This window comes from Lissotriton helveticus, chromosome 3_2 (genome assembly GCF_964261635.1).
Source record: "Lissotriton helveticus chromosome 3_2, aLisHel1.1, whole genome shotgun sequence".
Classification (NCBI taxonomy): Eukaryota; Metazoa; Chordata; class Amphibia; order Caudata; family Salamandridae; genus Lissotriton; species Lissotriton helveticus.
Genome location: NC_136062.1, coordinates 354,631,377 through 354,657,146, shown reverse-complemented (window position 1 = coordinate 354,657,146; position 25,770 = coordinate 354,631,377). Strand labels below are relative to the sequence as shown.

Here is a 25,770-nt window from a genome sequence, read left to right as displayed (position 1 = left end):
TTAAAAGATCCAGATTGACACATTGATCCAATGTGCCCATGCCTTTCCGAAAGCCATACTGGACTCTAGTTAAAATATTAAAATCAGTTGCCCAGTCTTCCAGCCTCTTGAGCATAATCCTACTCATTACTTTTACAGAGGAATCCAATAATGAAATTGGCCGATAGTTAGAAGCCTCTGATTTATTACCTTTCTTGTGTAAAGGGATAATAACCGATTGACCCCAAGTAGGCGGGAAATCAGTTTCTGCCGCACAATTAAATATCCTTACCAGGATGGGGGCCCACAAAGCTGGTTCATCTTTATATAGATCCAGCGGGACCCCATCAGGGCCAGGGGCCTTGCCTCCTTTGCTATTAGAAATTGCTTCATGGCTTTCTTCTAGCGTTATTCCCAACGGGAGGGGAAGCCAGGGGGTAGATTCAGGTGGCAATGACTCAAGGGATAACCCTTCTGGATTAAAAATTTTTGAAAAGTGACTAACCCAATCATTGCACGCCACATGAGATGTGAGTTCTGGAACAACTTCTTTATTGAGAAAAGGGCTGTTAATTGTTTCCCAATAAAGTTTGCAGTTTTTAGTCTCAGCTGCTTCCTTCAGCTTGTCCCACGCCTCAGTCTGTAATACCTTTTTCCTATTATTAATTGCACTTTTATATCTAGCCCTAAAATATTGTACCTCCGTCTTATCACGTGGTTTGGTACCTAAAGCTTTTTTCAGTTCTCGGAGGGCGACTATACAGGTCTTATCAAACCACCCCTGCTTCGGACCACTATTGGATGACGGGGCCTTTGTAAAAATACCATCAATAATACTGTTCATGGAAACAAAATGAGCTACCAAACAGCCAGGGTCGCAGTCATCATGTAGACAAAAACCAATTTGATACTTGCAACTAGTCAGTACCTCCTTCTGTTTAACCTTAGAATTAAATCCAGTCCATTTAATCCTAAGACCCTTCGGTCTTATAGGTACTAGGTCAGTTGTGCATTTTTCGCCTGAAACTGTCGAAGTACCATGCCCTAAGAGGGTAACACGAATGCTGTTATGGTCGCTGAGACTTTCTTCATTTATATACAGATCAGTAAAGTCTCCACTGCTAGACAAAAGAATATGATCTATAAATGATCCTGCATCTCTGCCTGTAAAAGTAGGGCACATTATTGCCTGGTTGTTTATGTTGCAGTTTAACAGGGTCATATCTAGTGTGGCTAGCATGTTATTTAATATAGAACCATAACTGCAATGTTGGAAATGAGGAGAATCCTCCCTCACTCCCAAACCCCCCCATTGGCTACTCATAGCTGCTCCAAAACCGCAAATATTCCCATTAGACAAATGGCAAGGCTGCAAGTTAAAATCCCCTGCCCAAACAACCTCGGCCTTTCTTTTGGATTTACCCAAGGCCTTGGTAATTTCCCTTTCCAGGGGCGGTAAAATATCTCCTCTACTAGCATCAAAAATATTGTTGTAGAAATTTACTACAACTAAATCAATGCCTTTCCTGCACTCCACCCTTAAGACTTGACTATGGGTCCCAACTGTTGTACTGCTTTTAACTGTACAATCACACAGCTTAGTGGATAAAAGCATCAAAAGGCCCCCCTTAGCCCTACCCGAGCTAGATTTGGTGGCTTTAAGGCAGTAAGATGCGTACCCTTCGATATAAATGGGGTCCGGACACCATGTTTCCTGCAACAAAATCAGGTCCAGTCCCTCCCCCATAAATCTAGTCCAAAAGGGTGTACCTAATTTGCTGGCAAGGCCAGCAATGTTCCAGGAAACAAGGGAGAGTCCTACTGGTTTACCAGAATCGCCAGTAATGGTCGACTCTGGCTGGATTACACCTAATGGGGTAGGACCACCTTCCCGGGAATTGATATCCGGGCTTAATCTGGGAGTAACAGTAGGAGTGCATGCATCAAGGCTATCCCTGTTCCCTGTATACAAAAGGGATATTAGCGATGACACCATTGGCACTTCAGGGGGCACAGATAAAGGGGTAACTGGAGGAACAGTCTCCATATCTAAATTGGGCATAGTAATGTTTGAGTCCCAAACATCAGTAAAACTGAGTCAATCTACCGCGTCTAACGCGGCATACCTATTCGGATGGGCAAATTGTGAATACTGGGGCTCTTGAGAGAGGGGCAGATCCTGCCAAATTTGTTGCCGCTGGGATTTAACTGGTTGTAAAGGCTGAAAAGGTTGCTGCCACTGATGGGCAGGCTGAAATAAAGGTGGTAAAAAATGAGGAGGTTGTTGCCATTGGGGATTAACTTGGTGCGGGAGAAAAGGTAAAGCATGCGGTGGCTGCTGCTGAAAATTAGCATAATGTGGGAAAAAAGAAGAGGGCTGTAATGGCTGCTGCCAGGGTTTAGTAGCATGTTGCGGGGGATACACAGGTCCTCCATTGCTTTGAAAAATAGAACAAGGAGGATTCAGTCTTGTTGACATCGGAAGAAAATAAGACAGAGGGAGTGGATTGATTTGGGTCACAGGACCACTAGTAGGTGCATTACAAATATAACTAGCTGCCCCTATATCCCTAAAGTTAACTGTGATTACATCCCCTACAATCGTTTTCTTGCTTCTACCCACCCAGTCCCCTCTACGCACAGTAAGAATTTCCCCATTCATATTGCTGGGTAGAGGTTTATGTAGATGGAGCCATTGAGCACATTTATTTCTTAGCTCAACAAAACTTTCTTTTGCTCCCTCCTTCAGCGGGGGAACTGCTGTCAACACAACCACAAAAGGGGAAACTTCTGGTGGCAGATTAATAGACTTAAAACGTGCCTGTTTTAACTTAGGACCATCGGTCTTATTTGTGGGAGGACATACTGAAGGGGTGTTCGATTTTTCTACAACGTCTGTTACTTGAGGAGTAGTAGTTTTATTACAAACAACAGAATGTTGGTGGGGCAGAATAGGGCCCCCCGCCTTTGGAGTGGGTAAAACTGTAGATTGAACAGAATTATTCCCTGTTTGCGACAAATGAGGTAAAACAGGGTTACCGGGGGCTATAGTTACTTGAGCATTATTCAATACCTCTTTAGGGGGCTGGACACAGGATGAGCATTTGGGGACCGCTTTTGTGATCCCTTGTGGCTGATCGGGCCCTTGCCCATTCGTTTTATGTGGCCATTTCAAATGAATTAGAGACGTAAGCCTATCAAGTTTGGAAATTAAAGGCTTAATTTGTGCTGCTATTGTGGCTTCAAGGTCCAATTTTAAATCGGTTACCATGTTTTGCACCCAGCAAGGAATACCTGATGCCAATTGCGGGGTGGGTGAAATCAGATTATGGTTCCTAACTCCAACTTTTGGTTTATGTTTACTCTTGAAAGTGACTTTTGGAAGATAGGTGACCCTTCCTCCTGAATCTATAGGTACAGGAGCTATTACCACATCATTAAGCCCGCTCGGACTCAGCACCGCTTTGCCAGGTGACTGACAGGCTTCTAGATCTGGTGTGGCCTCCAGATCGACAAAAGACGGGTCTGAGTCCGATAGGGCAACCGATAAATCAACAGCATTCGGTACAGTCGTAGCACTAATAGTAGGCATAGATAAAGGTAAAGAACAATTGTTCGGTAACTGCAAAGCGGGTGACTTAGCATTTGCAAGGGAACCCAGGGATGAGCGCTTAGCATTCGCAAGATCCATGGAGACTCTTTTTTCCAATAATACAATGCTTTGGTCAATAGTCTCATTCACCCGTGAAATAAAAAGATCTATAGGCCCAGTCACCTGTGCTACCACCGTAGCTTTTTTGGTACGACTCCTAGTTCTGTTACGCATGGCCGACATCTATAGCACAGGGAGGATGTAATATAACTGTGAGGCGGCCACTGGTATTACAATAAGCAAATACAGGACTCAGTTCCGCCTACCTTAGGCAATTATAGGATTTAGGCCAAAAAGACAAAAAGGCAGGGGTTCAGGGCCAGGGCCGTCCTTTACCGTCCTTGAACGGCCTTAAACGGCCCGCTCTTTGCCCGGTCTTCGCCCCGGCCTTAGCCCCGCGCGCGTCCCGCGTGCGCGTTACTCTGGTTGCTTATCACTGAGTGAAGGAGGAGGAGGGGGGCGGGAAGAGGACCAGCTGCGGCCGATCAGCGCCGCTGAGCACGCTGGTCCTCGCAGTCCCGCCTCTGTTCCTGGGGTCAGCTTTGAAGTCCCTCGAAGCGCGTTGGTGCCCTAGGGCACGGGTTGAAGCCCAGGAGTTGCCGCTGACAAAGTCTCAAGCCTGCGAGCGGCACCCGCGAGGCGTGGCGCAGTGGCCGGACGGGCAAACAGGAAGGCAAGTAGTGCAGGAACGCTGGCAGTAACCACTCGGCAGGGTCAGTGGTGGATCCCAGGAAAGACTCTCCCCGCGCTGTTTTTAACTGGAGGAGGGGGCGGGAAGAGGACCAGCTGCGGCCGATCAGCGCCGCTGAGCACGCTGGTACTCGCAGTCCCGCCTCTGTTCCTGGGGTCAGCTTTGAAGTCCCTCGAAGCGCGTTGGTGCCCTAGGGCACGGGTTGAAGCCCAGGAGTTGCCGCTGACAAAGTCTCAAGCCTGCGAGCGGCACCCGCGGAGCGGGGGCCGCAAGGCGTGGCGCAGTGGCCGGACGGGCAAACAGGAAGGCAAGTAGTGCAGGAACGCTGGCAGTAACCACTCGGCAGGGTCAGTGGTCACCGTGCACTGCGAGTAACTGGCAGCTGCTCAGCAACTCGGCGTCTCGGACTCGCGGCATAGAATTTCAAACGTAGACCAGTCAAAATCGCCTCCCCACAGCTTGAGGGACAAAGGGTCATTAAAGGGCACCAGTGAGAGAGGGATCCTACTTTGTTTGTGCTGGCGGCGTAGAGCACACCCAGTGTGAGGGGAGCTCCGTTTAGGTGAGCTTCTAAGATGACATAGTGTCCTTCAGTGTCCACCCTCTGTGTGCCCACAACTAAGGGGACCCCCGGAGCAATCCAGATAAGAACACCATGGGCAAAGGTAGAAGTGGAGTGCCGTACACCTGTCCCCTCCATTTTGTGCGAACTATGTGTAGTTCTGAGGTGGTATGATGCATTTCTTGGAGCATTGCAATTTGTAAGTAGCAGCGTTTAAGGTGTGCATAGATGCGGTACCTCTTGGTTGGAGTGGCCCTGCCGGGCACATTCCAGGTTAGGACATAATATTGCAGGATATGAGTGTCAAGTGTCGCCCCAGCCAAATATTTCAGTAACAAGGTCAGCTGTGATGGCTCACAAGTACCCCAAATTCACCCAATCAGCATGTAGCTGCTCCCGGTGAGACGCTTCCCTATGTGGCCAGGTGCTCCCATGTGGCATGCGCATGAACACAAATCCATTAGTAGGCATAACCAGAGCATTTCGGTAAACAGCAGAAACAAAGAATCAGGGTAACTGGTTCCCACCCAGGAAAGATGCTCTGTCAGAGCCTGTCCTAAAATGCCCAACTGTGAAACAAAAACAGTGTAAGAGAAAAAAACTGTTAGTAAAGTCCACGTAGGAGCACTGGTAGCACGTGGCACTGCAGTAGAGATCCATTCTCAACATCAGAGTGTGAGTGTCAATGTACGCTGTGTCCTCTGTCCAATGCTATGTCATCCAGCCCCTCAATCAGTACTGCTGACCTTGGGGGGGGGGGGGGGGGGAGAGGGGGGTGGTATTGAACACAAAAGGAAGTCTACCACGCCAGGCCGTTCATCTCAGGGTTAGAAGGATCAGCCTTGTAAGTCTTTTCTGATCGTGGAGTGACTTTTAGGCCCCAATGGACCCCAGCAAAGTGAGCCACCTGAGTCCGGTCTCGACCTAGACAGGCACAGATCGCAGAGGTGCATAGGAGTTCCTGTCATGGAGGGAGGCCTCCGTTACGGCTTGGGCCTACTCTGCTGCCGCCGGATCCTTCATTGGTTTTGTCTCGAGGGATCTGCGTTTGCGCCGTTTGGATTTGGGCACCAGCCATTCTCCGGCACACGAGTCCTTGGGTGGTTTGTGTACCAGATCCTTAGCATGAAGCCAGGTACATACATCTTCAAGCGAGTGGAATATGTGGGTTGGTTTACCATCTGTCACTCTGAGTTTCGCTAGAAATAGAAGAGCATATTTAAATTTCAAGTGTCTGAGACGTTGCTTAACTGTAGAGTAAGTGCCCCAGTGGCGCTGTACCTCTATTGAAAAATCAGGATTAGCCGTGATTGTTACTTTTTCATAGCGCCAAGGGCTCTTAGTAAAACTGTTGCAGCAGCAGGTCACGATAACTAAGAAGACGTGCTATGATTGGTCGCGGCAGGGTGCCAGGGAGGGGAGGCGGCTGAGTGTCCAATGCGCCCATTCAATGGAGTAGTATTTTGGCACCTTATCTTCGAGAACTGTCTTCACCAGCCATTCTTCAAGGAGCAACTCAATGCTAGGGCCCCCTAAGCGTATGGTGAAGCCCATCAAGTGGATATTATTGCGCCTTTACTGCCCCTCTGCATCTTCCGCTCTGCGATGCACATTAGCAACCTCCTCTTCTATGTGTTTCAGCCACTTCTGCAGGTCCTGCAACGTCGGTCTCACCGTAGCCATGGTGGATTCCTCTTCCTTCCTCCACTCTTCCAACTAGCGGTGATTCTCTCGAAATAAAAATATATCTAGTGAGACTGTAAAAGCTGTTCTCCAGGGAGGTTTTAAGGTCCACGATGGCCTAGAGCACCTTGTCGAACTGTGTAGAATGAGTTTGAAGAGTCGCTGCAAGATAGTGGGGTGTATCAAGGCTCCTGTCTGCAGATGTGGAGAATAACATTGTCTCCTCAGCGCCAGTGGACAGTGGTTTAGTGGCCTTGGGTTTCCCATGATCATAAGCCAATCCGGGCGATTCCAGGAATGGCCAAGGGGCAACGAGTGTAGCAGATGCCCGACAGTCACGCCAAAGGGTACCAAGTCACAAGCGGGGCGGAATGCATACTGGCACGCCACCGGAGACATTGAACATACCCCTGTTGAGGAGATCAGCATTAGGACAGGCCAGGTAATCTACCCTCCAGGATAGGCTGCTGTGCCCGCAGGCAGTAGGCATAAGGTCCCAAAGTAGGAGGCAGGCCTCCCAGTGTCACGGTCAGTCCAGATGCCCCAGGATCATTCACTAGAGTAGGGATAGGGCAGGGCACAGGCCAGTATGTCATATACGTCACCGATAGAGAGGTGCATTTTCTACAGGCCTGATAAACTGCTGGCACAGGTGCAGAAGTACTGGTTAAGTCACACAGTTCAGGTGGGGTCTCCCATGTGCTGGGCCCCTCCTGGGAGTTAGGGGTCAAGGAGGCCGTGTGTGGGACAGTTCTGTGCAATTTGAAGACCAATGGGGTCCATCGATGGAGCACACATGTAGGAAAGTTACCCTTTTTGCATGGTTCCCCCCACTTTTTGCCTGATACGTGATTCATTTGGACTTGGTGTGCCCTGGGTCTCTGCCAATCAGGTACCGAGTAAAAACACACAGTGCCCACACCACAATTACTCATTCAATATTCAAGAAGGGTAAGAAACCAGTTTATTGTAACCACCCTTAGACAGCATTACTCAGTGTCTATCATTTTATGCTTTTTTTCAAATTTTCAAAAAATCATAACAGAATAAAGGACTATGTATTGGAATATTTACAAGACTAAATACACTTTGTACATACATCACAAAACAAACATTATTTACACACTAAAAAACTTTCTGCATCAAACATTACAAAAAAGTATAATTACATCACAACCAACAAATATTACAATAAAAAACATGAAGAAAAATGATTTCCAAGGGGGTATAAGCAACTTAATAGCTTGTAAACGCTTAAATACTGGACCAGCCGTTCCTGGTGTCGTGAAGTTGACAATTTATTCCTCCCAAGAAAGACTGCCGACGCGTTTCAAGAACCAGGCACAAAGTCACTGGTCTATCATCAGGGCCCCGTTTATTCTTTGTATCAGAAAAGATGCAAAGACATTGTTTTACTTTAACAGGCAAATTCATAGTTTTGCATGGTTACCCCCCACTTTTTGCCTGATACGTGATTTATTTGGACTTGGTGTGCCCTGGGTCTCTGCCAATCAGGTACCGAGGGCATGTCTTCTTTCCCAAAGCTGTACTTATTTATCACTCACCATTGGCATATCTCTGGCTACAGGTACGCCCCATGTAAAAGGTGGCATGGGTACCAGGGGCACTGTGACCAGGGAAGGGCTGAAGCGTACGATCCAGGCACTGACGGGCGCAGGCAGGCTTGCCTTTGGCACACCCACTGTGCAGCCATTAGGAAGTGTTGGGAGGCACGAGGGCGGGTCAGCTGAGAGGTGGAAAAACGGCTCTTGGAAGGGGGCAGGGAGCAAGCAGCGTTGAGGGTGGGAAGGGTCAACACGGAGGAGAGGAAAGGTAGTGAACCGTTGTGAAAGGAACAGGCAGAAGTAAACAGTGAAAACAAGAGGCAGAACAAAGAAATACAGTAAAGGCAACAAAATTTAAAAAAGAAACAACAGCAATAGAATAGAAATGGGAGAAAAGAAACAACAGTAACTTACTGTCGGCATTGTGCCTTGCACAGATTGCTACCTCTATATGTTGTCTATTTTTGTTAATCACTAGTGTCACTTGTGTACCCTGTAACTTACTGTCTGCATTGTTCTTTGCACATGTGTACCACTACCGTCCAACCTCCTATACCCACCTTTACCGCCACACCGACCTATACCGCCATCCTAACATGGAGCCCATCGGCAAGCACACATATAAAATCAACTACCCATCCACGCTCACCAAAAAAGCCGCTAAACGCTTTAAACACAACTTCCTGAGGTCTCACCCTGAAACCCCCTTTGTCGACACCTACTTCTCACCGGTCAATGGATCTCTGAACATCGATATCATCTTCCACACCACTCGCAGAGCTCAATGGAGAAAAACGTTCCTCACCTTACTCACTGTCTCCACCACCAGGAAATCTGCTCATGGCTTAACTCTCTCCATCACACCGTCCCAACCCTTCCTAGGCAGAACCACCATTACTATCTACAATAACGGGATTGTCCTAATTCAATCCACAGACAGGAACCTGGAACTACTAGACAACCTGTTCCCCACTTTCAAAAAGAACCTCTCCAACCTTCGGACTTCCACTCACATCCCCTCCAATATCACCCAGGACTTCACAGCCCCCACCGACAACCCTTCTAACCCAGCTCAGCACCAGAACGACATGCATCCCCTCACTTCCCCCATCACACCAGTCACTCACCCACCTGCTGTAACCACCCCACACTCCTCATTCACAGACACAAACTTCTCCCCCTCATACACCAGCCGCCCCCACACCTCCATCCCTGGGACCCCCACTCATAACACTCCCACTCCTCCTCTCCCCCCTGACATCACAGACCCCACCCACAACCCCTCTAACATAGCTCAGCACCAGTACGACACACATAGCGACAAATCCCACCCTCTGTCCCACCCCACTCTCAGCCCCCACCCCCACACGCTACACCACATCTACTATCTTAACTCCCCCTCCCCACGACAGGACCATCGCCAACCCCATCTCCCTCCCCACTCTCAGCCCTCACTACCCTTCAGGCTCCCCCATCACCACCATCATACACTCCACTTCCACCCCGCTCTCTCCGCCTGCCACGAATTCCCTCCTCTACGCCACCAACTTCCTCCGTACTTCATTCACTCCCATCGCCCCCTTACCCTCTCTCCTCCCTAAAACCAACCCGGGCGACGACATCACGGAGCCCTGCATGAACACCAACCCTCCCCCCCACTCGCACGATAGGCCACAGGTCAGCCACTCACCCATGACCTCCACCCCCAGCACTAACACTTATCCCACGCTGGAAAACATTATGTCCTCCCTCCTACAACTCAAAGAAGAAATTCTCACCATCAAAGAGCGACTCACCGCACCCACTAGACTCACCTCAGTTACCACCACCCCACCTCTCAACTTGCTCTCCTCCCGTCCTGACAACACTCCTAAGCTACGTCCCTCACACAGGACCGCGATCCATGCCCACAATCGCAACAACCGCACCCGCCGCACTCACTGGACCGCGATCCCTTCCCACAATCGCAACAACCGCCCCCGTCGCACATGCAACCCTCTTTCGGATCTCGACACTCTCTCCCTCCTCCGCTCCTACGACCCAGCTCCCATAAACCACACAACCGCCTTGCACCTCCCCATTCCCACGATACACTCAAATCCCCGTAGACCCTCCAATCTAAACAACAGAATCTCCGTCCCGAATAACCTTAGAAAAGTCCCCCTCTCCCTAGTACCCTCTTCCTCCCCGGACACACCACGTCTCAAATGCACTCTCCTAAACTGCAGATCAGCTTCTAGACACTCCTCCGCCATCGCTGATCTCATACTAACATTGGACCTTGACCTAATTATCCTGACTGAAACCTGGCTAACCGAATCTTCTACACCTATAATGGACATTCTGGTTCCCCCCAACTACCTCATCATTAGGCTTGATAGGTCTGGCAAGATAGGTGGCGGAATCGCATGCATATACAGGAACAGCCTTTCTGTTCTGAAAGTCTCCGAGCCTTCCCTACCCTCTCCAACCTCCTACGAATACATCTGCCTCGATATCATCAGTGATGGCAAACCAATATGTTCTCTCCATGGCATATACCACCCACCCAGAGACAACCTCATCTTCGCCCAACAAATTATGGACAGGATTTCAACCAACGCCGGACGACAGCTCACCCAAATATACCTTGGTGACTTCAACCTTCATTGGAACGATCCCAATGATGCGGTGGTAAATAGTCTTAAAAGCTTCCTCAGCGCCCTGGACCTCACACAATTATGCAATAGCCCGACCCACGAGAAAGGTTCTATCCTCGACCTTATCATCGCCAAAGAGGACGCTACTCAACTTGAGTCTATCCAACCCTGTGACTGGTCAGACCATCATATTGTCACATTCCACATCAATGAAAAAGTCAAACTCAACTCGGTTCAAACCTCCAGACCTAAAGTCTGGAAAAGAGACCTGAAAAAACTCAACCCATTCTCCATACCCCCGAACAGCCGAGACCTCCTACTCCCACCTACGGGCGCAACAGATGTCCAATCCCTGACTGACCACTATCTCAACGCCATGACCTCAATAATTAATGAGGCTGCTCCCATGCAGCTAAAAAGAGTCTCCGCTAAAATCTCCAATCCATGGTACGACGGGAGTCTCAATGAAGATAGACGAGCCATGCGAATGGCAGAGCGCACCTGGAGGGCAGCTCCCTCTGCACTGCACCTGAAAACCCTGAAGAAAAAGAGAAACGCCTACTTCAGGAAAATAAAGCGCTCAAAAGCAAACTTCTTCAGCCTCCAGCTTGACCAAGCAAAAAACCGCCCAAGAAAACTGTTTGAGTTAATCAGAACACAATCCAAGGAACAACCCCAACCTCTCAGTACCTTGCACGAAGCACCCGCCTGTGAAGACTTTGCCGCTTTCTTTACCCAAAAAACTGACAACATAAAGAATGATCTCCGCACTGACGCAAGACTCCACACCACACTCAACTGCATAACACCCACCGAACCTAAAAACAATGCAACATGGTCAACCTTTGAAACCTACTCTGAAGAAGAAATAGGCAAACTGCTCAGCACCTTGAAACCCTCCAATCACCTCACGGATCCCCTCCCTGCTAAGGCTGTCAAAGATTTAATCCCAATGCTCCTTCCACTCTGGACTAAAATTATCAACAGCTCGCTCCAAGAAGGAACCATCCCCGACTCCCTCAAAGTTGGACAAGTCACAGCTTTGCTAAAGAAACCTACTGCCGACCCATCCGACCTAAACAACTACCGACCCATTACCAATATTCCCACTCTCGCCAAATTATTGGAAAAATGCGCACAACTACAACTGACTAAACACATTGATCTGTTTGATCTCCTCAACCCCCATCAATCAGGCTTCCGAGCAGGACACAGCACCGAAACGGCTATGACGCACATAATTGACGACGCCCTGCAAATTCTAGATCAAGGTGATACCTGCCTCCTCATCCTTCTTGATCTCTCTTCAGCATTCGACACTGTTGAACATGAGAAGTTACTCGATCTTTTGAACACAAGAATGGGTCTTTCTGGGACTGTTCTCAAGTGATTCACCTCCTTTTTACACAACAGGTCACAGAAATTCAAGAGTAACAACCTGTTGTCCTCTCCAATACCTGTTTCGTTAGGCGTCCCCCAAGGATCCTCCCTATCACCAACTCTGTTCAACCTAGTTATGGAACCTCTCACCACCTTGCTACAAGCATCCAATGTACTTTTTCACATGTACGCAGATGACACTCAACTATATCTCAAAATACAATCCCCCAATGACATCTTACTCCTGAACTCAACGATCAGAAGCACCCAATCCTGGCTTGCTGACAATCATCTCAAACTCAATGCTCTGAAAACAGAATTCCTGCTGATCTCACCTCCCGCGAAGATCTCTACCACCCAAACCTGGCTCAAACAGTTAACTGCACTTAATGTCCAACCCACCATAGTGGATTCAGCGAAATCCCTAGGCATAACTCTCGACTCCAATCTCAACATGCAGCATCATATCAGCAAGGCTACTAAGGGAGCGAACTTCCAAATCAATACCCTGAGGAAACTTAAACCCTTCCTACCAGCCAAAGACTTCCAAACTGCAGTACAAGCACTAGTAATCCCGCGAATTGAATACGGCAGCACCGCCCTCTGCGGTCTCCCGTTAACAACTACTGCACCCCTAAGAGCTTCTCTAAACGCTGCAGCGAGACTCATCACTGGATCAAAAAAATACTCGCATATCTCCCCTGACGTGAAATCACTGGACTGGTTGCCTTTTGAAGCCAGAATACATCTGAAAATCGCCTGCATGACACACAAGGCTCTACACCTGAGCTCTCCCCGATACCTCACTCAGAAGCTGTCAATCTCCGGCGGCTCTAGAAACACTAGAGGCACAAACAATCTTCTGTTAAAACCTCGAAGATTCCGGAAGGAAAAAACCTATAAACGCTCTTTCTCAGGAATGGCACCCAGGATTTGGAACTCTCTCCCTCCTGAAACCAGGCTCATCTCCTCCATCACACTTTTTAAGAAAGAAGTAAAAGCTATCTTTATGGCCAAATACACTTGACCTATTAGCGTGGATGTGTAAAGACTTTACACCTATCTGTTTTATTCTGCTCGAACACTATGATTATGTATTCCACCTGTATTATTGACGTTACTGACTATCTATGCACACATTTATCTGTAATATGTATATTATTGATGTACCTGTATTACTTTGCTCCCTCACGTACCTACCCTTCCCACTTATTATGTTTAATTTCACTCTCTTGTTGGTATTCCCGGCTTTGTAAAGCGCTCTGATATCTGCAAAGATCTTGTTCGCGCTATATAAAACTTTCAAAATAAAAATAAATAAATAAAACAGCAGACAGCCCACCACTGGGCCGCCAGTGATAAAACGCAGGCAGGGGCCTGCGAGTGGAGGAGGGCCACAAACTATGAGCTTAAGGCTTGTAAGGGCAAATCACTACCTGGTGGTGCTGTGCGGTGGGGTCAGCGCACACTGATAAGGTCAGTCAGGTCGCTCCTTCACCTCATAGCGGCCGCCATTAAGTACTGTCGGGGAGTTGGGAGGTCTAGTTAGCTGGGAGGTGGGTAAATGGCGCTTGGAATGGGACAGGCAACGGGGAGCAAGCAGCAGCGATAAGGGGGAACTGGGAGGAGGGGAAAGGGAGCAAACCGTCGTGAAAGTAAAGGACAGAAGTAAAGAGTGAAAACAAGATGCTGAACAAGAAATACAGAAAAGGCAATACAATGAAAGAAAAGAAGCCAAAGCAACAGAATAAGAAGAAAAGAAACAGCAGACAGAACAGGAGCTCGCCACTGGGCCACCAAGGATGAGGTACAGTTGGGAGCCTGCAGGTGGAGGAGGGTCTCGAACTATGAGCCTAGGGCTGAGGAGAACATCCCACTACCAGGTGGAGCTCGCTGGTCGGGGGGCAACGCACACTGACAAAGTTAGTGAGGTCGCTCTGTATATTTCTGTATATATATATATATGTGTGTGTGTGTTTATATTCATACCTCTCTATATATGTTGTATACCTACTTTTCTTGGGATTCTGCATTGCATAGTTCCAGAGGGCTTCCTTCTCTCTCGAAGTGTTATCTCTACCTCACATGGTTTATGGCCATGAGTGTTGCTGTTCCTTGCGATGCGTTTATTCAGCTATTGGTTGGGGCTCCCTGTCTTACCTACTTTTATGGCTAGAAGCTTTGGTCCAGTAGTTTTAGCTGTTTTGATTATCCTTTCGCCTCAGTCTTTTTGGTCGGTTGACATACCAGGGGGCACTGTACAGCTATGTTTATATGCAGTGATTTTCACACTTGTCTTGTTCTGCTGCTGATGGCATTTTTGGACAGCTGCGGATTCGGTATCGTACGGGGTTCTCCCCGAGTTTTCTGTTGGGATGTTTTCTTCCTCACCCTTCCACTCTTTTTCTTATGCAGCTCAGATAGCTTAGCCTGGGATTTTTCTTGGAATCGGTTCGCAGACCCTCCCCGGTATGGTATTGCTTGAGTATCTATTCTAAGGTAGGGAATCTTTGGCTAGACTCCCCTATCAGATGAATAAATTACTTAGCTTCGGTAACGCCTTGTCTGGTAGAGACTAGGTCTAGCCGCAGACTCCTTACCGACCCATCCTTCCTCCCTGCTCTGCGAACTGATTTTCTTGTTCTTGTGTATCCCTTCTATACACCCTTGTGCCTTTTGTTGGTTGGGTAAAAATATAAGGAGGAGACAAACCAAACAAGCGTCTTTCAAAAAGAGGTTTATTTTTCGGCACAGTTTCCATGGCAGTTTCTATACATGGCTCTTCGTTGTAGAACGGATAGTAGTCGCGAAAGAAACTGTTGTCAGCAAGTCGGGGATGGCTTATATGTACTCTGATGATGTCACATCCAGTGAACGATGTCGTAATGGAGTGCCTCAACACCCTCTATCGATGCGCAGAGGTACTGCTGTAGAAAGATTTCTGGATCCAGTCTGGCACCTGGCGATAATTTTATGGTAAAGGAATCTGCGACAAGATCTAGTCTCTACCGGATAAGGCATTACCATAGGTAAGTAACTTATTCTTCAATACTTAGTGTATTGATTGAGGAATGAATAAAAGAACTTATGAAATTGACTAGAGCTGAAATGAAAAACTCATTTACCCGTGTGGGTTGCTCGATGCAGATGACTGGTTTGCAGACATGGTGGTTTATTATATTCCTTGTACCACGAGATACTCACCTGGATACTATTTAACAAAATTCTTCCATTAAGTGTAGAGTTTAATAGAACAGAAAAAACCCTCACTAACTCAACATGTCCCTTTCACTAAGGAGTGTGCATCAAACATACTACCTTTAGTAGAAGAGAGATGTAAAATCATTGAAGAAATACATTATGGACCTCTTCTTGTAACTAGTTGTGAACGAAATATGCAAACTAAAATCAGTATGAGCCTAGAACTGGTTGTTATAGAAAATGGTAGTAATCAATATTTAGAGGCTGAATAAAATGTTTATGATATAATTAGAATATCATGAGCTCAGACCCTTTCATCCCCATGATGAAAATCTGTTTTTTTAGGAAGGGTCGAGGAGGTCAGTTGGGAAGGCAATGTTTGCTGAGTGGTAGATTAGCGCACACATGATTTGGCCATACTTGTGACACATGTAATTAGCAGGTGCCTGAAGGAGAAGTAAGATGGACGTTAGATCCCATTGGACGGCTAAACCACCTCCTCTACCCACTTCCCTATTCTTGGTAAATATTGTATGATTGGGGTGAAGAGGTTTGTTACACTGAAGTTGCAGTGATCAAGATGATAGTAGTGCCTAACACATTTTGTTAGGTCAACAATTGTAGGTGCTGGTCTGTTTTTTGGCAGATAATCTTATATTGATGACTACACCCACAAGAGAGTTTATATGAGAGTGGGGTTTTCCATAGTATAATTTAGAATTTTCTCTTCTGAGTGGTCTCAGAGGGATTAGTCATTGTAGTCTGTGAACCAGATGGATTACTGGGGCTATTTGGATGTAGTAGTATCATATAAAATTACCTTACTTGTTGACTCACTGCTGTGTCCATTGATCTGGGTATATGGGTCCAATTGGTGATGTGAGAGTCACCTCACAGAGGTGTAAATTGAAGGATTTTAATTGGTCCCTACTGTAAAAGCAAAAGGTGGTCTTGGCAGAGCTTTGGTGCTCATGTTGACACTGGTTCAAAGTAGGGTTCTTGCCAGGCTGCAGGCGGATGCAGCAATGATAAGGAGGTGAGAACCACATAGCGTAGGAGGGAATATTTTTCAGCCTCGGAGAGTTTAATTTGTTAATTTAAATTTGTGGTTAAATGCGTAAAGTTGTCTTGGTTTGCTTGTATCACTATTTGGGAATGTCATTGTGCCTAAAGTGTCCTGTATGGCACAAGGTGCATGGTATTCTGAACTTATTAAAGTTTAGAATTAGAATGGTTCATTTGGTGGCATCTTGAGGTAGTAGTTTAGTGTACCACTTAGAAGCTTTAATATAGCCGTTTATTACCAATACTTGAGTACTATTGGTAAACAGCGGTACAAGGAAATGTGGTAAAGATAAAAAGTATTCAGGCTTTATTATTTTCTTTTAAATTACGTATTATTATTATTAGTATTAATATTTGTGTTGTTAGATGTAGTAGTAGAAGTATTAATAGAACTACTGCTGACACCACCAATACTACATATTGCTGTATACTCATAGAATATCTAAGTTCTTCACTGTTGATAACCCATAGCAGCAATAGCTTATATGCCTTCCATAAGTACTTAGACTACAAGTGTACCTGTTTATTGCTGTTGCTTTATAATAATAGTAATGCTCTTAGGACAGTGAGTATTTGTTGTATTACAGAGTTTGTAGGTACAATTATTTATGCATGGTGGCATATAGCGGCAGTGACTTTGTTCACTGTAGGCAGTGTAGCAAGTGCTAATGTGAGGGGCCACAGAGAGTGTATAATTCCGATCATGGAGGTAGAAGGATTATCGGAGATGAAAGGCTTGGAATTCAGAAGTGAGTTATTTGAAGGCCTAAATGCAGAAAATTATTATGATCTGGTTCACACATACTATTTGATGGGTGATGTTGGCGCTTTTGCAGAGGTGCTTATGGTTGTGATCTATAGTTGAATCAAACGTTAGTTCATTTATATGTACTACACCTTAGCACCTTCAGTTTGTAAAGGCAAAGCAAACTGGTTAGAGGTGCAAAACCCACAGAGTTCCTTAGGGGTGTAAATTGTACTGGTGATACAGAAATAGCAACAATCAGCCATTTGCAGTTCTGTCACTATACTCCTATATTATTGTCAATCATCTGCTTGATTCAGCATGTAACACTATTACTCTTTTTGCTCTTGTAGGAGACATCATGCAAGGAAAGATAAAAGTTCGCAAGAACAGAAAAGATCCACGTTCGCTCCTCATAACCCTGTCGCTAAACAACATGGTTCAGACGTACTGCCTTCAGTAGCAGAGCAATACAAATGAAAAGTCAAGGAAGATATAGTGAGATGCAATACAGAAGCCATTGAGAATGTAGTAATGCCTTCCGTAGCAGAGCGATACAATACCAAAGCCACTGAAGATGTAGTGAGATGCAAGACAGAAGCCACTGAAGATGTAAATCTCCTCTTGAAATTCGGTGTGAATCAAGGATTTGTGGACTAAAAGGCATTGGGAGATACCCCCACTCCCCTCCTACTCCTGTCGGCCGCACTTGCAAATGTAACTGTATAGAAACCTTGTAACTTTACAGAAATATTGCATTGGAACGGAGATGAGGTCCTTACCGGAAGCGGTAGTAATCGATGTTGGTTTCACACATTCTTGCATAGACCAAATAAAAAGTTTGATATAATTGGAATGTATGTCTTACTTCTTTATTTGTCAGAATACATAATATATTAGTGCCACAGTTCCAAGTGCTTTATTCAGTATTGCACAGTCTCAATATTCAGCTCAGTATTCGCGCTGTACCTGGGATTTGCAAAGCACTCTTGGGACACAGTTTTAAGTTACCGAAGATGTTGCTACTCAGGAGCATGAGACAAATCAGCTCAAGTAATTGACTTTTATTTAAACCAGACTGGTTCACTTGTTATTGACTCAATGTTTAGATATTCCACTGAGTCATGATAGAAAATATTGAGTATAAGTCCTGTGCACACGTATCAAAATATTAGGTTCTTATGTCAGAACCAGATCAGTTAGACAAAGTTCAAGTGAATGAGGTCGATATCCAGCGATGTTTAAATCGTTAATTTATAGTTCAATCTTGATCAGTAAATGCGAAAATACAACTAGCCGACACGTGTTTCGTCACACCGTGTGAAGGATATGACTCTTCAGCGCTGCGCAGGTCCGGTGATACTTCCAACCCGGCTGCGCAGCCGGGTAACCGAGATTATTTACCATGGACTACATACTTCGGACGTACCCGTCCTTAGTCTTCCCGTTTACCGGCATACACCGCCCAGCGGGAATCTTCTCTACCATACGGACTTGGTCCGCCTATCCACGCTGTGCAGCCGGTTTGGAAGTATCAGCTCACCTGCGCAGCACCACTACTCTACCTTAGAAATCCGACAGTCCTGAAGAGTCATATCCTTCACACGGTGTGACGAAACACGTGTCGGCTAGTTGTATTTTCGCATGTACTGATCAAGATTGAACTATAAATTAACGATTTAAACATCGCTGGATCTCGACCTCATTCACATGTACTTTGTCTAACTTATCTGGTCCTGACATAAGAACCTAAGATTTTGATACGTGTGCACAGGACTTGTACTCAATTGTTTGGTATGGGACATGTCCTTACCTATACAGGGGCTGTTTTCTGTCTGGGTTTGTTCCCCTTACCTGTTTGCACTGTTGTATTTTAGCAATTACAAATCTAACTTATAATCGTACCTGCTAGAGCACCATGTCTTCCTGTCCTTTACCCAAACCCAATCATTTCTCACATGATAGAAAATGTGCCTCCTGAGTGAGCAGAAGTGATGAAGCTCTTTATAGTGTTGATCAAAGCTTAATTTCCACCAGTGTACCAGACTCTCTTCAGTGAACGCCAACTCCTTTATGTCTATTCCAGTGTCAACTACTGTGTTGGGACAGAAAAGTCACTTGCATGTTGACGGTTGTGTACCACAGCCGTGAGTGTCACAGCCGCAACGGTATTTGGATCCCAGATGCTAACATTTGTTGTCATGAGCAATCAATGGTCATGCGTGTGTGTCAGGACATAGGCCTATCTCACAGATAGCAGTCTTGTTGGACTACAAGGAACACCCAAAGCACTACCCTTGATGGCAAAAGACAAACACCTTTAACAGGAATTAAGTAGCACAGTGGTAGTATACTCTGTAGCGAGCAGTAGAAGGGAACAGGCCTATTTACCTGTTTCACTGGAGTGAGGCCTACAGGCTCACTCATGTAAAGTTCTGCTGCTGTGTGCTTAGCCCAGCCTTGGCCTACATCAAGTTAGTATGTAGTGCTGTCCAGCACGCGTGTGGTTGCATGTATATGCTGTATGTATGTGTGCCTATGAATGGTGAAATACATGGAGTACTCTGGGTTCCATTTTGGAAGATCCAGGACTGACTGGAGGAGCAAGTGGAGTTAGAGGAATACCCCCAGACAGATTTACAGATTGTTGTATTCCTGTGAGCTGAGTGGAACACACACACACACACTGTAAAGGGTGCTCTTTTATTCAGGGAAAGGTCACTGGCAAGGGGCTTAGACACATCTCGGGAAGTAGATGGGGCTGATATGAGAATCTTAAAGAGAAGGGCTGGGGCCTGGGGTAACCTTTTAATGCACATATCACTGTGACTGGCATCCATGTGTGAACCTCTAGTCACTCCCATGGCCTGTGTTGTGAAGCCATCAGACTTTCAGTCGCTCCTGCTGTGACAGACTCCTTTCTGAAGGAAGGGCAGGGTGATGTAAAGACCATAAGGCCCAACTCCATGTCTGCAGGCCGAGGCTCCATTTTCTGTATTTTTGCACAATCATCAACATGTCTGCCCTTGTCGTATATGGCATCTGTTCTTATCTTGCCAAGAACCTGTGAAAGAGTCAAGTCACTCAGGAATAGACATCAACAAGACACCTGATGCTACATCAGTCCGAAACAAGTGCATTGTTATCTCTATTTCAAGGTCAAACAAGAACAATAGCCAAAAATGTATTGTTTGTAAGAATGCATCTTAGACTCGAATCTTGATGCTCATTAGTTATACCAGACATTTCTACGGTGATGTTGGGAATTCCATCTTGGATAAGTAAAAGGGCTATCACGTGACCACTTGTCAGGGGCTGTCCCTCGCCCCATATTATCGCACAAAATATGGCCAGAGAAGATTTTGACTGCCAGAGATGCTGCCAAATCACACTTTCACTGAGAGCTGATATCAAGTCTGAGTCCAGAAGGAACTGATGCTACATGTGTTTGCCTTTTGCAGGGAAAACAGCTTCACTGACTACTGAATAATTACACCTCTTTGTCGGTATGAGTGTTCCAGGCCACGTTTGCCGGTGAGCCGAGAGCAGCGCGAGCAGAGCCGAGCCGAGCCGAGGGTGAGCAGGCTGAGCGGGCCGAGAGTAGCTACAGCTACCGCAAGCCTAGAACTCCAAAAACCACCGCAAAAAGAAAAAACACCGCGGCCATCACAGCCACAGCCACCGCCGGGTGTCCACCGCCAGGTGTCCACTGCCGGGGCCCACCGCCGGGAAGCCGCAGGTGAATCTCGTGGAGTCTCGAGGTACGAGGCACGGAGCAAGGAGCTAGGAGCAAGGAGGCGGCAAGCAGGACAAACGGCGTGCGGGCGGCAGAGCGGGTAAAGCGGGACAATCTGCGCAGACCTGATCAAGCTGCTCCCGCCACCCACAAGCCGCAAGCTGCACGCCGACGCTCACAGCACGATAGAGGAAGGAAGGAGGGAGAGAGTACCACGGGGGGGACCGAGCCGCATCACTGCCTTGCCACGAACTTCAGGTCTGAAAAGGTCTGAAAAGGAGAAGAACAGTAGGGTGGCTATGCGGAAACGCTGCGACTGAGCGGTAATTATGAGCAGCAGGCACCAAGTGGCACTAAAAGGCATCAAGAGCTACAAGCCGTGACCCGCTAAGTTAAAGAAAGGGTGAAACTGCCCAAATCTAATTCTGACCCAACAGCCACACTCTCGTACAGGCCACGGCACAGAGTGAGAAGCAGCCTAGAACGGAGCATGTGACCGAGGAGGCGACAAGCAGGAGGCCACCACTGACGCCACAGGGCACCCGCCGCAACTCACTGCCTCCGGTCCTAGCACACATTGGCAGGCATCACCCCGGACTCTTCCCGCCTACTGATTCTTCCTGCGCCTGCATCAGCACCCGCACAAGTAAGTGCCTGGCAAGAGTGTGCAAGCCCAAGACATCGCTCTGCAGCCTGCGTGAATGAAGACGGGAGTCGGGGGAGGTGAAACTCAGTGTGAAAAGTCAGCCCGGATTTCGTGGCGTGAGGAAGCTGGCACGGGGGCAACCGGCAGGAGTAGGGGAGAGCCTCTCTGAACAGCAAGAGGCAGGAGAGGCAGAAACACCGCCGGGGGATTAGCAAACCCTTTGAAATCCCCTAGCCGGAGTAAGAACCCCAATAATCTCAACCCATTGCTTGCCAGGGAATTCTTTTCTTCAAGCATAAAGAATTCAAGTAATACATCAGATCTCAGGCCAAGTGGAAGGCCGCGCAAATGAGATCAGGGACTGTTTGCCAAGCGGCACCAGGAAAAAAAATCAGGCAAAAAAAAAATCTAATTTAAATCAGCAAAAGAGGAGGATTCTCTTTCCAATCCACCAGCAAACGGGGCAGGCCGAAGGGAGAGGCTTATTTCAGCACCCACCCCAACAACAAAATCACCTAGCCCGATCCACAATACAGGGATTCGAAAATTCTTTTTTCTAAAAGACCCAATGGTGGCAATATATGCCCACTCTAAAGAAGCCTTCCAGTTACCAAGCCCAATCCAACCCAACAAACCACAAGCCATCGCCTTACTGTCCCCCGCAAATTCAAATAACAAATTATTAAGGGAATTCCCCTTGGGGAAAACCCGGACTGCTCAGGCACTAGGAAGCTTGTGATAACAACAGCTCAGGTGCATCAGACAGCCCCTTTAACACCGGACACAACGCCGATAACAATATCCGAAGCGCCCACCAATACGCCAATTTTAATCGGAACAATACCAGCCACAAGTGTCATTTGTATGTATGTATGTATACTTGTTAAGCGCAACTGCCACCCAAAGGGTATCCATGCGCTGTGACCATAACAATCCATCAGGTGTAATACACTACATTGCTCTTGGAAAGAGGTGGGTTTTAAGATCCTTCTGGAAGGAAGTCAGATCTTGCCTACTACTCAGCGACAGAGGTAAGGTGTTCCACAATTTGGCGGCCGCAAAGCTGAAGGCATGGCCGCCCATCCTCACTCTGTTAATCTTAGGGACCATCACCAAGAACGCCGAAGAAGACCTCAGGGGTCTAGCGGCTTGGTACCAAGAGAAAAGATTTTGAAGCAGCGTTGGTCCCAGTCCATGCAAAGCCCTGAAGACAAGGCATGAGGCCTTAAAAAAAAAAACGCTGCTGGACAGCTATCCAGTGGAGCTCAGAGAGTGCTGACGATGACGATACAGAACGTGGGCGAGATAAAGCCAATCTGGCTGCCATATTTTGAATCCTCTGTAACTTTGATACCAGGATATTGGGAGCCCCCAGAAGCAGTGCGTTACAGTAGTCTAACCTACTGAGGATGGTACTACGCACCACTTCTGCCCTGGCTCCTAGAGGAAGTAACGGCAAGATTTTTCATAAGGCTCGAAGCAAGCCCATACAAGTCGCCGTGGTCCTGTTGACAGGGGAATGGCCCGAGTCCCTCAAGGCGGAAACGAGAGAACATGGCAATTCTAACCGCAGCTTAACACCATCAAACGTAGCAACGAAGTTTCCAACAACCGCTATGGACCCAAAGGATGTAAATCAATTAGCTGGTTTCAATGAGGTGGGGCAATCAAATTTAAAATGGACCAAGGCAGAAAAAAAAAACTAATAAAATCCACAGCAAACACAGCTCCTAAGGAAGCACTACGTAGTAAATAATTTTCCAATATAAACGATTCAAACTTGGTAGAAAGCCTCGAATTACTAGAATCCAACAGCCAGGACAATGAACGCCAAAGTTCAGGTTCAAGAAAAAGAACATCACAAAGCAGATCCAAATTGGTTTCATCAACACCCTTTTGCCCACAAGGCAAGCAAGACTTCATGCACTCAGACTTAGAGGAGGCCTGTCATAGTTCCATAAGATTTAAGCAACTGAAACTTTCCTATAACAACCTCTTCAGAAAGTGGGCCAGATCTCGGGCCGGAGGCCCCGGTGCAGCACATTGAGGATTATTCCAAAATGCAATGGGCTCAAACCCTGATCCACACCCTCAACAAGCCATAAGGGTTTTAAACTTCCAGTCGGATAAAATGGACGTTCAAATTGACCTTGTAAATCTGATCGCCAGTCACATCTCAGGTGTAAACTCCAAAATAGATTTAATAACAACCCTACTAACAAAAAGGGAAATCGCTGACCGACAAAGAGATACTAACAATCAAGCATCCTCATGCTGTTGCAGTCCCATAATCGAGAAACTGACAACCCTTCTTGAAATTTTAATGGACATCCTAGGTGCAGTAAAACAATCTTGCAACAGCAAACAGCATAACAACTCCAATAAAAGTGCAGATCCGGAGGAAAAAACAAAAAGCTTTAATGGAAAAACAGAAAGAAAAAGTGACCCCTACGAAGAATCAGTGAATACGGAGACCAAGGTACAATCGGATACAATTGATCCCCAACAAGATGCTCCAGAGGACCTTCTCAAACCAGCAGGGGTCGTAGCCAAACCGACTAAACGGGAAAGAAAACGCGCAAGAAAGGCTCGGCTTAAAACCAACAAACAGCCTAGCCTAGCCGCGGAAAAAACAACACTCCTCCCCCCCCCCCGTGCGGGCCGGCAGTCCCGGCAAGAGATCAACTCCAAGCTTCCCAGTCTCCAAATCTAAAGCATCAGTTCATAAGCAAAACCTCCACACTACTAAACACATCTAAAGTTTTACCAAGTGTACGTCTTGAGGCTAAAGCAGCCCAAAAAGCCATCTTGGAAATGCAGCAACAAGGAGGAAACGCAGTACCCAAAATGGGAGAGAGGCAAGAAAAATCCTCGCCCATGCCGTGCAACAGTGTCCCAGGGAGCTGTAAAGATCCGAAATCAAACTCGTTGGATTCTCAACACGAAGAAACAAACAAGGGGTCAGAAACAGCAAAGCAGAAAGCCCCTGTAGCGAAGACGCTCCAGGTACCAACTCCACCTAAGGCTCAAAGCCCAGCCAAACCAATTGCGGTTACAATAACGGGAAAAGCCCGACACTGTAAGCTCGTTAGCATGGACCAGGTGCCTGTACAATAAGTGTACGTCTTGAGGCTAAAGCAGCCCAAAAAGCCATCTTGGAAATGCAGCAACAAGGAGGAAACGCAGTACCCAACATGGGAGAGAGGCAAGAAAAATCCTCGCCCATGCCGTGCAACAGTGTCCCAGGGAGCTGTAAAGATCCGAAATCAAACTTGTTGGATTCTCAACACGAAGAAACAAACAAGGGGTCAGAAACAGCAAAGCAGAAAGCCCCTGTAGCGAAGACGCTCCAGGTACCAACTCCACCTAAGGCTCAAAGCCCAGCCAAACCAATTGCGGTTACAATAACGGGAAATGCCCGACACTTTAAGCTCGTTAGCATGGACCAGGTGCCTGTACAATAAGGGAAAAGACCATTAATAACCCCTGAAACACCAAAACTGACACAGGAGATGACAAGTATTGCCCCCAAGGAGCACAAACCCCAATGTGAAAAGGACTCCTTATTAATTACAACCTCCGAAGTCAGAAGAAAGGAAAATGCACCGTTCCTCCAAATCGATCAAGTTCAACCTGAGGAGTTTGAACGGAAATTGTCATTCATCCCTGAATACTCGACAAAAGGAAGTCAGGACACACTAAATAGAGGAAACCTTTTGAGGCTCTTCAATGAAATTCCAGAGCTAAAAGGAACCCGCTCTTGTGACCTAATATCGGTTGAATTCAAACAAACAACCAAGAGGGGAGTCGAAGAGACGCTGACAACCTGGTCACGTAAGGACTTGGTGGACAAAATAGTGGCAATGAGTGCTTGGTTCGGAGCCTGGGGAATTTTGTTGAAGGTTCACCAGCGCCCAAGGTACCCGCATCCACTCCTCAAAAATCTAATAGAGTCGGATACTTCAGGGAAACCCTATACTACATGTGAGCACGGCGCGCGTTCTACCTCACCAGCAACATCCTCCAGTAAGAACAGCTATAACGCAAGAGAAAGTTCCGGGAAGAATGAGGATCGCTCACAGGTAGCCAGGGACTGGTCTTGGGTGCCCAGAACTCTAAACAATTAGTATCCCTAATCAAGCCAAGAAATGCACTATTACAGAAAGGAGGTCGTCCCCCATTACGGAAGACTCTTGCACAGCCAACATCACGCTTTGCTCGTGGAA

At 46.9% G+C, this 25,770-nt stretch overlaps 1 protein-coding gene across 1 annotated transcript in view; it reads left to right on the top strand.

Annotated features, from left to right (window-relative positions):
- The window catches only part of PRMT3 (protein arginine methyltransferase 3), a 919,521-nt gene extending 901,503 nt beyond the window's left edge, over positions 1-18,018 (top strand). Inside the window, exon 16 of the mRNA XM_078684663.1 lies at positions 17,516-18,018. Coding sequence (XP_078540789.1) covers positions 17,516-17,625 — 110 coding nt within the window. The 3' untranslated portion in view covers positions 17,626-18,018. The remainder of the gene's footprint in view (positions 1-17,515) is intronic.
- Positions 18,019-25,770: the final 7,752 nt, after the last annotated feature.